The sequence below is a fragment of the Heteronotia binoei genome, chromosome 2 (assembly GCF_032191835.1).
Source record: "Heteronotia binoei isolate CCM8104 ecotype False Entrance Well chromosome 2, APGP_CSIRO_Hbin_v1, whole genome shotgun sequence".
NCBI classification, from domain to species: Eukaryota; Metazoa; Chordata; class Lepidosauria; order Squamata; family Gekkonidae; genus Heteronotia; species Heteronotia binoei.
In genome coordinates, this window is record NC_083224.1 from 55,950,717 (window position 1) to 55,967,803 (window position 17,087).

A 17,087-nucleotide genomic window follows, 5' to 3' on the forward strand; every position below is an offset into this window, starting at 1 on the left:
GTGTCTAAATGTAGGTGATATTGGATGTGAAATACTTATTATATTGTTTTAAGTCCAGTACTTTAACATCTTTAGGCCATCTCACAACCTTGTTTGATACATTAAACTCATGCTCTTTTAAATATGCACATATAATATGTATGACCAAATGACTTCAGTATCCTGAATGAAATAGAAGTAGAATTGTTTCAAAACCTCAATTGATTTCACAGTATGAATAAGAAAACACAGAAATCTGAAACCTTAAAAGTTGAGACATAGCCCAGATCCAGGAATGTTTCCATGTCTCAACTTTCCTCCATTTAGGCATGGAAACAGCATCATTAGAATACATGAATCTAATTCTACTGAGCATTTTTAAATTGACTGATATAGGTTAGGGTCAAATTCCAAATAATAATGCACTGGGAAGCAAACTAATGCTGCTTATGACCAGTCCCAAATCTAAGCAAGGGCTTCTTACAAAAGGGCATTATCATCAGGAGATCTGTGATTCCCCACCTGTTACATTCACACATGTTCATCAAAAAGCACTGACACAGGTACCAAAAACAGCGTAAATTAGGACACACCCTAAGGAGTCTGCAAATCCTGGTCTAAATTTTACAACAACCTGATTTTGTTTTACAAAACAAAAACCTGATAGGGTTCGCATTTAAAAACAGAAAACAAAACATACACACAACACACCTTCAAGGATTTATATAGGTTTATTCTTTGATTTTTATTTCAATTAAAAACAGAACTCTAGCCATTTCCCACCCGAAATATCAGACTCAGATTAAAAGTAAAGGACTTGTTTCCTATTAACAGCACATAGCAGCCACTGGCCTAGCTTTAATGCTGTAGGATATGGGGGTTAAATATACTTTGATGTTGCAGACCACAGATAAGTGCATTTAGAATATTAAACAGCATGGAAGAAATAACATGAGCCAAGATTGGGGCAACATTAATCAGCAAGGACATTGTTTATGGGATGTATTGTTTTAGGCAGTTCCAATTTCCAAACTATTGCATGGGCAAAGCAGACATTTTTGGATGGCACAACACTGATCACAGCCAACATTTAACACCTAGCTTTTGCAGACATTCACATGCATGGCTTTTCCAATACAAATACAGAGGAAAAACATCCCCATACCAGTTACTGATGTCTGTTATTGCAATTACATATTTTTATTAGTTTATTGAAACATTAAGATTATCCTTGTCATCTATATACTAAAAGGGCTTATTTCATGTTCTCCCATGGTTACATAAACCTGTATCATACCTCTGCCTACAACTGATTTGATCATTTTTCCTATGCCTCCACAATGAGGAACTGAACATCTGAGAAGGAACAAATCTTATTGACCTTTATGATGCCTATGGCTATATTCATCTAACGTACGAGAAAGGGCACCCCCTGCATGGGCTAGTACCCAGTGTTGTTGGTTCCCTCCCCCCCTTCCCCAAGCAGCTTGTTTTTGGACCCAGACACACACCCATGATCATATGGAGAAATGGAAGCATAAATGGGCTATGTAGTTGAAAGTGATTTCCACAATTCTCGTAGTTCGTTCTAGCTGTCATAATCACTACTGGAAAACAATGGCATAGTTCACACTTTTTTCCAAGTAACTGTGGGCCTCATATGGAGAAAAAAGTTGAATTGATGCTGCTTTTAAAGTTCCTTAGGTATCTATAACATCCAACCTTTTATCAAGGAAAATGAAGAGCCCTCTTACCATCCAGATCCAACTGGTTCCGGCATTACACCAATTACCACAACAAATCTGAGAGCCATCCTTGGTATGGAACAGCTTTGTATGAACACAGCATTCCATGACTATAGCCTCCTGCCGTAATATCCCCCACCAGTAAAGAGCAACTGCTCTGGGAAAATTCAGCTATGCACTTAAGTACAACTCCTCATGCCACAAACCCATCAAATACCTAGACAGCACTGCCCCCTCTAGGGAGGAAGATTACTTCCATTAACTGTCAATTCCAGACCAACATCAAGTAGAGTTAACAACATTATTTTTCCAGTTTTATCGTTTATAATTCTCTAGAAGTTCCCATAGTCTATGACATGCAGCCAGAGTTCTATTAGTATTTTTCAAGTGAATGCCAGATTGCTAACGTTTTGTTCCAATAAGTATGCCTCAGCATGAAGGTTCCTGACCAGTCCAAGCCCTTTTAAAGGCCTGTAAGTACAGCTCAGGAGCAACTTTCCTTAACAATATTTCCACCTTCTGAGCTCTGCCCATTGCAACAGGTTAGAAATTAAAAAAAAAAAAACCCAAAATATATGAAACAGGTATGACAGTTAAAATATAATTGTTCTGTACAATATGAATGAGGCTGGAATTTCATATATGCAGTATTGGTCTACAACATAATGCACACAGTTCTGCAGGGTCACAGACAGCTAGCTCTACAACACAAAATGAGGACTGGATCTTGGAGCACCAGTTTCTTGTCTTCATTTACAGCATCTTGCATTCTGCTCAGCATGAGGCAGCATCTCTGCCTGGAGGAATACACAGTCATTGTCTGGATGGTGCCCATCTCACCAAGTTTCCTGCGCTACTGCTGTTTTCTCTAGGATGGTCCTGCTACAGTACTGTTTCACACCTATTACTGAAAAGGTGATTTATAACTGCTGGATCTGCCACTGTTGAGGTATCTCCCAGCTCCCGGTCATTTTTGGCAATCTTCCTAAGTACCCGCCGCATAATTTTGCCTGCAAAGAAATGGCATCTGAGCATCAATTGTACTTCCATTATGAGAAAGAGTAATTATGATATCTGCGCAATTAGTTAAGCACGATTTTAGGACACAGGCGCTTTAGCACAATTTACAACTGACACACACTGATTCTGAACACTAAAGAAATGCAAGATCTGAGAGAATAACTAGAATTCAGGACAGAACTGGAATTATTAGCTCATTCTCCCTGGCCCAGCAGCTGCAGAAACTTGTACCAGCTACTCAAGGTACAATTCTAAAATTTAGTTTATTTTTTTATTTTAGTTGGCTTTTATTCTGCCCTTTCCTGCAAGCAGGCTCAGGGCAGAGAACACCGTAAGTTAAATAACAGTTAAAACTTACCGATTAAAACTATACATAATATAATAAAACCATAAAAGCAATAATATACACTATGGGCAACAGTTTCAGTTGGGCACACTAAATGCATATTAAAGGAGGAATCACACACTTTTAGAAGAACGAAATTGACCACAAAGGAAGTTCTACTTTGTCCTGAAGTGCACACATGCAAATTCCAGCATGTTAATCGATCTGGGTATCTAGCCTTCTCCCTCATAGCCTGCTTGCAGTTATTCCTGCCACACAAAGCCAACCCACATGCAACGGAGAAATCAAAATCATACCTGAACGGGTTTTAGGCAGGCCGGGAGCATGCTGAATATAATCTGGAGTTGCAATAGGTCCAATCTTTTCTCTAACTGCAATGGAGACACTGATGTTAGCTGCAACAACTTAATCAGCTCAGCACATTTCAGAGGACAAGAAACTCGAGGAAATCAAAACCCCATCTGAACAGGAAGCCTGGTAGAGGCTTGCATCCTTGACTTGGCTGGAAACAGAGTCTCCACACAAATACTTGCATCCCACCTAGTGAAACTTTGTTGGCTGCATTCCCCCCCCACCCCCCCACCCCCAAGCACATTACACATGACTGGGAGATGAAGAATTTGGACTAGCTTTTTGAAGGAAGAAATGAACATTGCACCTTAGGCATTGGATATCCCATTATTATACACAAGAAGCAGGCTTCAAAAGCTTATCTGCAACACTGAAATTTAAAATGTTATATTTCCCTTGAGGTTTGAAATTAAGGTTATCTACTTTATTTATACCCCATCATTCTCCCCAGTGGGGACCCAGAGTGCCTTACAGTTTTCCTCTCCTCCATTTTATCCACATAACAACCCTGTGAAGTAAGCTAGGCTGAGAATGTGTGACTAGCGCAAGGTCACTCAGGCAAGCTCCCATGGCAGAGTGGAGAACAACCTCATTCCCTTAGGTCCTAGTCTGTCAGTCCAGCCACTACACCATACGTGTACTTTCCTCAGAGTTTGTTTCCAGTTAGCAATACTTCATTTCCTAAAAGCTTTAAATAGTAGTTCTCAACCTTTCAATGAACTGCTGTGTACTAGAGAGAAATCAGGTGAGTTTTAAGGTTCCTGTTCAATACCATGTGTGGCACTGGCTAGGCTTCTCCCTACAAGAGTAGCCCTAGGACACACCCCACATTTCCTAGCTTTGCACAGTGCACATTTTCTTCCACATGTAATAAGAACTTGCCTATTGAGTCCCTCACTGAGATAGCCCAAGATCTTCCAGAACTCTGAAAATGTCTTATCTCAACATGCACATTATTCACAAAGCTTGAAATGGCATACCCTTAAGCGCAAGCTCCTATAGCAACTGGATATACTGTAACCTGTTTGGAACCCTAAAAGTGCTTAGTGTCTTTAGCAGCACTTAAAAATTCCACCTTTCAAAATCTTAGCCAATGATGAAAGGCTGTTGTAGCAAAACAAGAAACATACCACTACACAGGAATCGGGCAGGGAGTAACTACCACTTTGAGGCACATTCTTACCCCACACCTATTATAAAGCTCTGCAGAAGCCTTCCTCTGATTATTGGAAGATAGTTCATTTAGTTATTGCTGTTGTCATAACAGTACAACCAGGCAAATGCCTGAAATATCAAAGGCCAAGCTTGGAGAGTGGCCAAACTCTGCAATCCACCTTCTACTCAGCAAGAATTCTGGCAATGAGAGCAGGAAGGCTGCTGGGCACATGCCCCCTTTGCAGAACCCAAGCCCTGTTCATGGGGCAATCAGCATGCCCTTGTGTATTCTGATTGGCTGCCAGCTGGCACAGAAGGCACCACATGGGAAATAACAAGGACAGCAAAGCTAATTTTAGCTTCTGGAAGAGCCAACAGGACCCTTTTATTTGAAAAATGCCTTGTCAGCAAGGATAAGGGGGAAAGTATGTTGCCTTAGGGAAGGGATGCGGTTGTAGAGAAAGACCACAGCAGAGCTGAAAGATGGTTTCTTCCTAAGGAAATGCTCTTTTGCTGATCAGGGTAACAACATCCCAAGAACACTGTGCTGCACCTGTGATCCCCTGCCCAATGCCTTTTCAAACCCACAAAACTTCACACCATTCTGCCTTGTACATGCCTTTCAGTCAAGTAATCCTTTACTCAAGTGACATGGGAAAGTCTACTATGATCACCTTGCTTCTTCAGTTCTTCCGTCAAATTCTTTGTGAATTCGTGACCATCTCTTAGAGTCACAAAACAGTAGAGGCACTCTCCCTTCACTGGATGTGGATGGCTTACTACAGCTGCCTCTGCAACAGCAGAGTGTCCTACCAGAGCTGATTCAACTTCTGCAGTGCTCAGCAAGTGTCCTGCAAGCAGGAAGAAATGAGTTGGCCTAAGTGACAGGCATCACTATCATTTATGTAACATTTTTCTACCCTCCTTCAACCAAGGAGCTCATACTGGCAAGCCGTGTTCTTCTCTCCTCCATTTTATCCTCACAACCTGATAGGATAGGCTGAGAAAGAGTGGACTCTCCAACATCACCCAGCAATCTTCCAGATTGAGCAAGGATTTGAGCCCAGGCTTCCCTAATCCTAATCCAACACTACATGCAAACACATCAAGGTGCCTTATACCAAGCCAACATATTGGTCAATCAATATGGCAGCACCTTTAAAGGATGTTTTTCATATCCTTTCCTACCTGTTCCTTTTATTGGAGATGCTGGGGACTGAACCTAGGACCTTCTGCATGCAAAACAGATACTCTACCATGGAGCCGCAGCCAACCACCACACCACATTGGTTCATAGATATTAGAAGATAATGCAGAATGGGAGGGTAGCTGGGCCCCAGCTTAAAGGGTGGAGCTCAAGGACCCCTATTTGCTATAGTAATATTGGCTGGTGTTAACATGTTCCTCGCATACCTAAAAGGTCATGTAAATATCACAACCAAAAACAAAGAATAATCCTTTGACTGAATATTTAGATATTGGAATTTCACAGGAGAACATTCTATAAGACTGTAGAGGGGAAATAACTGATTTAAGTGCATGTTATGAAGATTAATGCACCTGGTGTTTGGGGGGGGGGGGTTGCCACTGGATGGGCCACTGGCCTGATCCAACATAGCTTCTCTTATGTTTTTATGAATGGCATTTACTTTTAGGTATTGGGATAGCTATTCTAATAGGAATATTACTTTCTTATATCTCTGTATGCATAAGGGATGTATTCAGAAACACAGGGTTTGTCTGACTGATCAAAGCTCATCCTGCAGAAGGTATTTCTAATATGAGGCAATCTCTCCACTAGGCAACTAAAATGCATTATAAGAATTGTATCAATCACTTTACAAAATAAAATGTATTTCTAAACTAGATCTGTTTGATATAGAGGTGGGTATATACATATGAAGCTATCCTCTCAACTTCTCACCTCTTTCCTACTACTAGAAGCACAATTTTCAGGGACTTCAGTCTTCTCAGAATCGTATCATTTCTAAGACACAAAGTCTATGTTTACTCTCCTTCAAAATCAGCAAGATTTAAAATGGCTCAACTTTGGCATCATTGGTGTGCCAGATGATGTTCCTCAATCCTTTCTACCAGTCTCCTGTAAGTAGTACTTCTCAACCATTTTTTTTAAACTACTAAAGGAGGATCTATTTTATATCCTACAAAGACTCCAAGATATTATGAACTTTGCAGACTGATTTTTTCAGACAGCCCCAACCTTCCACTAATATAGAAGGACTTTGCTCTTACCTGAAACATTCAGCATGTCATCAATTCGACCAGTGATCCAATAATAACCATCTTTATCTCTTTTGCAGCCTGGAAAAAAAGGACCAATAAACTGGACATTGTAAGGAAGCTAACTAGGAAAAGGCACATAGGTTGGACTGAGGGGTTATTTTGGCATAGTGGAATTTGGTCACATTACACCAAGCCAACAGAGAAGAAAACACAGCAGTAATAAAAACTGATTTAAAAAAAAAAAAAAGCATTAAAGATAATGGAATTGTGCAAAGGAATTTTAAAAGGAATTGTGCAAAAAATAAATAAGTAAAGAGGAAATGCCAGGATCTAGAAGCTTCCTAGGGAAGTCCAGCTCCCTAAACTCAGCTACATGGGAGTACAGGCAAATATTGATGGCAGGGGAGGGAAGGCAACAAAAGGTCTATTTTGAGGCCCTGGCCTTAACATTGCATGTTCAACCTAAACTCTTAACATTCAAAACCAATTTAAGCCTTCCCAAAGCAAAATGCATTAGTTCACCAAGACACACACAAAAATAGTTTTGCATCCATGTTAGAAAGAAGATGCCTGCATTGGAAAGGGGATGAGCCACTTGCAGGGAAGCATGCAAAGCACCTTGTGGCTGCCAATGTACATTAGTGGTGAGCCAGCTTGCTAAGCCATTAGTACCCCCGGATCCAAGATGTTGTGTTAGAGCCTTACCATCTCCAGTCACATAGTAACCAGGAAACTTCTTAAAGTAAGTGGACTCAAACCGCTGGTGATTTTTGTACACTGTGCGCATTATTCCAGGCCAAGGTTGCTTAAAAACCTAGAGAAGACAGAGAAGTGATTTTACTAGATGAAAATATAGAGCATACATAGAGATGCAATTTTTAAAATTATGCCCAATTGGAAATCACTTCCAAGCTATTTTTCTACACAGCAATATACGACATTTGCTTCTGGACCTTCACACTAACCACTGGCAGTATGAACTAGTGGATAGAGGGGTGGATGTGGGATGGGAAGAGTAAATTCAAATCCTCACCCAGCCCTACAAGTGCATCTGGATTAGGCGCTATTTCTCAGACTAACCTACCTCACCAGATAATCCTCAGTTTCTTGATGGGAGTAAGAACAAGCATGTTACCCACTGCCATGATGTCAGGTACTGCACAACACAGTTCCAAGCATGCATTTCAAACATTTCAATGTTCAGGGTTTGGAAAGCAGCACATCACTATGTTTGCACCCCCATCAATGATTCCCCAGTGCTCTTGGCTTTGATCCCTGTAAAGCAACCATTAACCATAACATGCAGACTGAATGTTTTCAGTTTTCATAAGCCAAACTGCTGCAGCCAGTTTCAGAAAGTGGACAATTTTCAAGCAACAACTCCTCCCCTCCATCCCCAATTGTCTTTTAGTCACTATAACACTGCTCTGCGCCATAGTCTATTCTAGTAACATGTTCTACAACATGTTTGCTCCTGAGGGAAACTAACTGCACACCCCCTTGTGACATCACAGCTCCAATATTCCAACCTTCTTTACTCCTGCAAGGAAACTGACCCAATCTTAGGCCAACCCAATACCCTGAGAATGCTGAAATGCTGTCACACTCAAAAAGCAAGATCTCCACACCAGGCAGATAAAAGCCACCACAGCAAAAACAAAACAAAAGCCAAGGGACAGAAAGTACACGAACAGGCTTTTGCAAAATAGGAATCTTACTCCAAGGTTGGTAACACACTTTGAACACTGACTGGATTCAGCTAGTAGCAATAAGAACTTCTCACCAGATAGCCTTCTGCTTCTCCTTCCAGCTCTTCCCCAGCTTCATCCAGCACAGCAGGAACCACCCCAAAGAAAGGGAATGTCTGCCAAAGAATAGCCAAAGCAGAATTTTAGAGAATTGGGGTGGGGGGATTACAGACTTAACCCCAGAAAAAGGAGACAGCAGCTGGACTTGGGAAGTTAGCTCAGAAATGAGTAAGATCTCATACGTGTATATGCCAATCTTATTCTCCACAGAAGGGTACATAACCTTCAGATGACAGGAAATGTTGCTGGTCATCATTCAAGCTGCCTTCCAGGAAGGGAAAGTCTATTAACATGCAATCACTCCATACGGGGTTTGCCTTAGATTGTACTTTATATATGGACATCCCCCCCCCCCCCACACACACATTAATGTCTACTTTTCTCTGCATGTTCTTGAGAGTAGTACTGTGTAGACATAATGCCTCTTGTCCAGGAGCGATCCCAAAATAACCAATTCAATGGAGGAAAGCGCACTGCCATGCAAACAGAAAAGCATAAGCAAGAGCCATACTCACTGCAGATCCTGGCTTCATTGGTATGGCAGCAGGGAGAGGAGTCAACACATGGCCACCCTGGAGGAGGAAACCAAGAATGGTCATGAAAGCATCATTTTCTTCAGACTGGAAGTTCCCACCTAAATGTTTTTACAGCCTGAACAGAGCAGAAGGTTAGTTCTTAATATAATGGTTCACGTACCTAAATGGAGGCCATGAAGTGGAAGAAGTAATTATACAGGGGAGCATGGTTTGGAAACAGGGAAGAACAAGAAACTGAAGAAGAAATTAGAAAAGCTGCAGGTAATAAGGTATGCAGAGTGCCCTTACTAACAGCATATTGGGAATAGTGCAGACAAAAGAGGTGGGAGATGTCACTTTGGGGCACAATAGGATGTGCCCATGCACTTCCAAGCAACAGTTCTTATGCTACAGATGGACACTAGCAAATTTGCAAATGAAATCCCAACACCCAATGCTTGGAGAGAGTAGGGGATCCCAGTAATCACACTGACATACAAGCAAAACAACTCACCGTCTCTGTCTGCCAGAAGGTATCCACTATAGGGCATCTCTTTTCTCCCACAACCCTGTAGTACCACAGCCATGCTTCTGGGTTTATGGGCTCCCCAACTGTTCCTAAGACCTTCAGAGACTTCCTGCTGTACCTGCCGTAAGAAGCACATGTGTTTTTATAAGGGAGGGACCTTCCATATGAAAAACAGAACTAGGAAGGTACCATGCAGCACTGGGACCACTCACTAGACTTATACAACAGTTCTAGAAATCTAGAAACTCCCATGTGTATTAAAGGATATTTAGAGAGGCATGCCAAGAGATAGTAAATGCAAGCACAGTAATCTGGAGGAGATTCAGGCAGGCATTTCCTAACCCTTGCAGTAGTAGGGCTCAAACTAAGTTCCAGCCAAGTGTTACTATTGCCCCCCTTTCTTTGGTTTGTTACATAATACCAAAGAGAAGATTAAGAATGAATATTCACTAGATATGGGCATGAACCGAGTCATGAATTGGGCTGATTCATGGTTTGTTCCAAACTGATTCTGACCTTGGTGCTTCGTTTGGTTCACTTTCCCAGAATGCCTGGCGCTGATTCAATCAATTCCTAGACAATGCTGGGGTGGGTTTCTGAGAGCCCTAGAAACACCCATAGCAGTTGTCCATAGCTTGATTGGCAGTTCTAGGAGCCAATCATGGAGAAGAAGATGAGCTTTCCTGGGGGCAGCTGCTTTGGGGTGGAGGAAAGACTGAAGACTCCCAGTAGTTTTACACCTCCTGAACAATGAACCACAAACTGGGTCAGAAATCAAATGAATCATGAAATGAAATGAACAATCGTTTCCCCTGGTTCATGCCCATCCCTAATATTCACCCGAAACCTAGGTGTCTGGGTAAAGGCTGAGGCAGTTTGCTTTGGCCCAATTCTAAATGGATGTTGGGGAATCTGTGGTTAAGTGACAGAGTGGAGGCCACCAACCTTTTCTTTAATAAGTACTACTGAGCCATGACACGTTTCCTGAAGTACTTCCTCCCTGACCTCTCTACTAGAATGCTACCAAGTTTTATACTGTTATACATAGACTAGGAAAACCAACAAACTAAAACTGTCAGCTAAAAACAGAAAAATCTTGTGAAACAAAAAGCTTTTTTAAAAGCCTACAGCAATCTTTTCCTGGGTCTTCTAGGGGATGCACGAAGTACTCTGCAAGCTACCTCATGCAGCATCTACTTCTGTATACAGAAGATCCCAGGCTGAGTCCCTGGCATCTCCTGATAGAGGACCTTACGCAGTAGGTGTTGTTGAAGAGCTCTTTCTATACAACACCCTAGGAGAGCTGCTCCAGTTAGAGTAGACAGTATTGAGCAATAGTCTGACAGTATGAGGCAACTTCAAATGTTTATACAGGAGACATCATCCGCTTTCCTGTTCTCCTGAAGTCATGCTTACTTCCTAACAGGTTCATCTCCATACTTCATAAGGAGGCGGATGGCAGTGGGTGCTGTGTAGAACTTGGTCACCTTGTACTTGTCAATGATACTCCACATGCGGCCAACATCTGGGTAAATGGGAAGTCCTTCAAACTGAACAGGAGACACAGCTGTTAGCAAGAACTAATTCCACTGCTGCTTCCAGTACATAGTGCAAAATGCAGCCCTTTAGCCCAAACAGTGATCAGCCTAAATGGTATCTGTGACCAGTCTCACCATTTGACTCAAGATGATTGCTCAAGAGAATGCACCCAATAGAAGAATGGCAGAAAGAAAAGAGACTATGACACTCAGTTTTAACGCCATCACAGAACACGGAGCCCAGATCCTCTGCTCTGTACAATATGTATCTCTGTGAAGACCTGGCTGTGGCAGTCACACTAATCTTTAGATATATCCACATTGCTAAACTATTTTCTTTGGCTCAAGTCACTGATAACAATGTTTCCAAACACTGATATAAGCACATCGCCCTGGGATGACACAAAAATTCAATTTCTGCCAAGGAATTCAGACTTAATGGTTCCAGTTCTGAAAGTATCCCCAGGCATACCCTTCCCATACATCCATATCTTACACCACAGAACTTACTAAGACACTAGTTGCCCCATTTGCCAAAGGCCCATATGTGAGGTAGGAATGGCCAGTTATCCATCCAATATCAGCTGTGCACCAGTAAATGTCCTCAGGATGGTAATCAAATACGTATTTAAATGTAGCAGCAGTGAAAATCATATATCCACCTATAGTATGTACAACACCCTGAAACAAAAAACACATGATATTCATAAAAAGCTGGTACAACACAATTGCTTTGTCAGCTACAACAACATTGGCAATCAAATATATTAATATCAATAATACTTCAGAACAAGTCCAGAAGATGCCTACTTTTAATATAACAGCTCACTTAAGAGGTGAGTTTGTATGACTGGTTTTTACAGGGAAACCACCACCACAGTGTGTGTCATCACTTTGTAATTATTCCATCTTTACTTGCTGCCTCCTAACTAAGTTGAGTATAGGGGTGCCGCCCTTTTTTTGCTGTCAAGTCACAGCTGATTTATGGTGACCATGTAGGTTTTTCAAGGCAAGACATATTCAGAGGTGGTTTGTCATTGCCTATCTCTGCAACTCTGGTCTCCCTTCCAAGTATTAACTAGGGCTGACCCAGCTTGGCTTCTGAGATCTGATGTGATCAGGCTAGCCTGGGCCATCAGAATCCTACCACAATTCTGATGGGAACTTGAAACTGATTTCTGAAGGTCATGTAACATATGTACAGTTATTAAATAATGGTAACATTATAAAGGGTTCTCTTTCTAGTTTAGAATAATTAAAGATGACATTAAGATGACAGAACAAAACCCAGATATCAGCTTGTTGGAAGGTCAAGACAAGCAACAGTCTTAGTCATGGCAGCCATGCTAGCAGCTTGACACAGCACAATTCAATAATGCTAACTAGGGTGCAGAGAACTAATGACATATGTTGCTGGCACCTGTCACTGACTGGAGAGCAGACAATGTATATTTGGAGCTTTCCATACAACAGTTCCTGAGCTGATTCATTTCAAAAGCCACAAGGAACAGGATCAACAGCGAGGATTTCAATACTGTTTTTAAAGACCCCTGTTCTCAACACAGTCAAATTTCACACAAGTGTTCTTCTCCATAGGGCTAACTGTGTTATAATTATGTACTCATACAGACCTCCTACACAAATGAACCTGTCCTTTTGAATGCATATGGTGCTGGAGCTCTGTAGCAATGTAAATGTTGAAACAATTTTTTACAGCATGAGCTACTTTCTCAATGTATACCCCAGGAAATGAAACCAAGATACTGCACCAAAGTTTTCAATGGTCACACCTTTAAACATTTTTCTCTCAACAGCAACCATGTCAGAGTTACATTTTTAAAGAATAAAGTACAAGGACATATGGCATGATCTCATTTTGTGACAATTCTGTTAAACTGAATTTATCACATCAGTTATTTTCACAGGAGAGTGATAGCACGCAGCAAAGGCTTAAGAATAGTTCAACATTATCAACAAGGCCTGCACAAAACCACCCCAGAACAAATCTGTGGGTTGAATTTCAGCCAATCTGCAACACTCAATACACATCACATTAGAGCACAGCCTTTGTGCACATCTGCTCCTCTCTGGTTCCATTGCTACCCCCAGCCCAGCATGAGTCTGAATCCAAGTGGATACACATCAAGCAGGGGAGTGGTGATGAGAGTGGTGTGATAAAAACATGCTACATCCCCATTGGGGTAAGAAGAGGGCAATAAATATTTCAAACCCCGTTTGGGCGGCGAGCTTATTTTAGCTCGCCCGCGGAGCCTGATGGACCCGGAACGGTTCCTGACGGCTCTGCGGGATCCCTGCCCCCCTGGCGATTCCCTCGATGACCTGGTGGAGTCCTGGAATAATAGGCTCACCGGAGCCATCGACGAGATCGCGCCTAGGCGTCCTCTGCGCCCTCGCGCAAGGCCGACACCCTGGTATAACCAGGGGCTGCGTCGGCTGAAACGGGGACTCAGACGACTAGAGAGGCAATGGCGGCGTACTCGAGACGAAGCGACTCGAACATCTTATAGAGAGGTTATGAAGTCCTATGAGATGGCAGTCAAGGCCGCAAAGAAAACTTACTTTGCGGCGGAGATTGCGTCCGCAATTTCGCGCCCGGCACAACTGTTCAATACAATCCGGACCCTTACAACGCTGCCACAGGGCAGACCAAATTTTAATGAATTGGAAATTGGCTGTGAGGCTTTTGCGGATTTTTTTGCGGATAAAATCGCATCGCTCCGTTCCGACTTTCCTGCCATATTAGATACAGTTAGCGAACCTGAGGCTCCGTGCCTGTCTTCGGATCGCGTCCTGGACGGCTTCGGCGCGCTCAGCCTGGAAGAAGTTGACAGGATCCTCCTATCTGCACGCCCAACAACTTGTAAATTGGATCCATGCCCCTCCTGGCTTATTAAGACCTGCCGGAGGGAGCTAAGATATCCTATACGGGATATCATAAATAGATCCCTACTGGAGGGGCATTTTCCATCAGCGCTCAGAGAGGCGGTGGTCCGTCCCCTCTTGAAGAAAACATCGTTAGATCCGACCGAATTGGCACACTATCGGCCGGTATCGAATTTGCCCTTTTTGGGCAAACTTATCGAGAGGGCAGTGGCGTTGCAGCTACAGAGCTTCCTGGAGGACGCTTCTATCCTTGACCCCTACCAGTCTGGTTTTCGCCCGGGCCACGGGACGGAGACGGTGCTGGTCGCCCTGGTGGATGACCTTCAGCGGCATCTGGATCAAGGCGGCTCGGCAGTGCTGATGTTGTTGGACCTATCGGCAGCGTTCGATATGGTCGACCATCGGCTTCTGGCGCGCCGCCTTGCCGACGCAGGGATTCAGGGGTTGGCCTTGCAATGGTTTTCCTCTTTCCTTGACGGTCGGGGACAAAGGGTGGCGATTGGGGAGGAACTGTCCCGGAGACACACGCTTGATTGCGGGGTGCCTCAAGGGGCGGTGCTCTCCCCGATGTTATTTAACATCTACATGCGCCCCCTTGCCCAGATTGCCCGAAGGTACGGGCTCGGGTGTCACCAATATGCTGATGACACCCAGCTCTATCTGCTTATGGATGGCCGGCCCGCCTGCGCCCCAGAAAATTTGGACCGAGCGTTACAGGCAGTGGCTAGGTGGTTTAGGCTGAGCGGGCTGAAGCTGAATCCGGCGAAGACAGAGGTCCTGTGCCTTGGTCGCTGCGGCCCGGGAAGGGAAATCCCCCTGCCAGTTTTTGACGGCGCGCCACTAACAGCGTCGGGCAGGGTTAAGAGCCTGGGGGTGCTGTTGGAGCCTTCACTGACAATGGAGGCCCAGATAGCAGCCACTGCCAAGTCCGCGTTTTTTCACCTTCGGCGGGCGAAGCAGTTGGCCCCCTTCCTGGAACGTGACGACCTGGCAACAGTGATTCATGCTACGGTCACCTCGAGGTTAGACTACTGTAATGCCCTCTACATGGGGCTACCCTTGTGCCGGACCCGGAAACTGCAGTTGGTGCAGAACGCTGCTGCCCGGCTGTTATTAGGGCTCCCAAGACGGGAGCACATTCGGCCGGGGCTCCGGGATCTGCACTGGCTGCCAGTAATATTCCGAGTCCGGTACAAGGTGTTGGTTATTACCTTTAAAGCCCTATATGGCCTAGGACCTGTCTACCTTAGGGACCGTCTTTCCCCACACGTTCCCCAGAGAGTACTACGCTCGGGTTCACAAAACCTGCTGATAGTCCCCGGGCCAAAGGAGGCCCGTCTAAAATCCACCAGGGATCGGGCCTTCTCAGTAACGGCACCTTATTGGTGGAACCAGCTGCCGGAGGAGGTGCGGGCCCTGCGGGACCTAGGGCAGTTCCGCAGGGCCTGTAAGACAGCCCTCTTCCGGCAGGCCTATAATACTGACTGACAAGGAAATCTTTTGGATGGAACAAAATGCATCTGTAGACCGCCGGTTTTTATCTATCTTGCTTTTATTAATTTATGGTTTTAATTTTACTTGTAAGTGTTTTAAATTGTAGTATTTGTATTATCATGTTGTAAGCCGCCCTGAGACACTTCGGTGCGAAGGGCGGGGTATAAATCCCAATATAAATAAATAAATAAATAAATAAATAAATAAATAAATAAATAAATAAATAAATAAAATAAATACCCCTGGTAAGTCTCCCCCCTGCACATACTGGCAGTAGCCCAGAATAAAATAATGTACCTTTGGTTTCCCTGTTGATCCAGAAGTGTAGAGAATAAACAATTCATCTTCTGCATCACACCAAACAGGCTCACACTCCTTGCTAGCATTTTTCATAACATCATGCCACCAAACATCTACTTCTGAATCCCAAGGAATCTGAAGAAAACCACATAGTAAGAGGTATGATATTTAAAGACAAAGAGAATGGGGGAAAATCACAATGGGACTCTTGTACATCAAATGAAGGTACTCTGAAGTCACAGAATCTGTAACTTAGTTTACCTTCTGAGTCATAGCTCTGCTTCACAGTTCCTGTTCTTAAAAGTAGCTTTCTCCTTTATTGGATACAAAATCATTACACCCTAGTAGTATACAGTGCTTGTCTCCACGTTGTTTTTAATATCCTAACCCAAGCTGTGTTGTCATTAAGTGACTTTTATTATTGAATGTAGTTCTTTCCCTCCCCTCCCTGATGTAACTAAGACTGGTTTAGAATGTTCTACTGTCCAAGCCTTGCTTGTAAGGAACTTTATTCAGGAGAAAACATGCTTCTTGCTATTTCTACTACTGTTTATAATTTATACACTCACTTAACTTACCAAATTCCTTAAAATCATAGAGGTGGAAGGAACCATACAATCCATCTAGTCCAACCCCCTGCTTAATGCATTCCTGATAGGGCTGACCCTAGACTTTCTGGCACCCTAGGCAATGCTAACTTCTGGCACACACACACCCTGCACTGATAACATCACCATCACAATTCAGAAGGCCAGTGCGCTAGGCCAGTGCACTAGTTTGCCTAGTGACAGAGCCGGCCCTGATTCCTGAGAAGTAAAGCTTTAAACAGGGTTCCCCCATGATGTTCTGAAAACTGCAAACTGGATATTTAGGTGAATAGGGAGCTGGTTGAAGAATTGCACCCAAAGTGTAGTTGTCAATGGCAGTTCATCTGGCTGGAAAGAGGTATCCAGTGGGGTGCCACAAGGCTCGGTTCTGGGCCCAGTACTTTTCAATATTTTTCTAAATGATCTGGATGAATGGGTGGAGGGACTATTTATTAAATTTTGCAGACAACACCAACTTGAGAGAAGTAGCAACTACATCGGAAGATAGCAGGAGAGCCAGTTTGGTGTAGTGGTTAAGTGCGTGGACTCTTATCTGGGAGAACTGGGTTTGA

The 17,087-nt window shown here is 43.3% G+C and overlaps 1 protein-coding gene across 2 annotated transcripts in view; it reads right to left on the reverse strand.

Moving 5' to 3' along the window:
* Positions 1–694: 694 nt before the first annotated feature.
* Positions 695–17,087, reverse strand: part of ACSS2 (acyl-CoA synthetase short chain family member 2) — a 60,547-nt gene continuing 44,154 nt past the window's right edge. For both annotated transcript variants that reach the window (XM_060231017.1, XM_060231016.1), the window contains 11 exons: positions 15,926–16,063; positions 11,741–11,911; positions 11,109–11,242; positions 9,678–9,810; positions 9,164–9,220; positions 8,624–8,704; positions 7,546–7,654; positions 6,850–6,918; positions 5,271–5,447; positions 3,387–3,461; positions 695–2,734 (listed from right to left, as the gene is read on the reverse strand). In XM_060231017.1, coding sequence (XP_060087000.1) covers positions 2,607–2,734; positions 3,387–3,461; positions 5,271–5,447; positions 6,850–6,918; positions 7,546–7,654; positions 8,624–8,704; positions 9,164–9,220; positions 9,678–9,810; positions 11,109–11,242; positions 11,741–11,911; positions 15,926–16,063 — 1,272 coding nt within the window. In that variant the 3' untranslated portion in view covers positions 695–2,606. The remainder of the gene's footprint in view (positions 2,735–3,386; positions 3,462–5,270; positions 5,448–6,849; positions 6,919–7,545; positions 7,655–8,623; positions 8,705–9,163; positions 9,221–9,677; positions 9,811–11,108; positions 11,243–11,740; positions 11,912–15,925; positions 16,064–17,087) is intronic.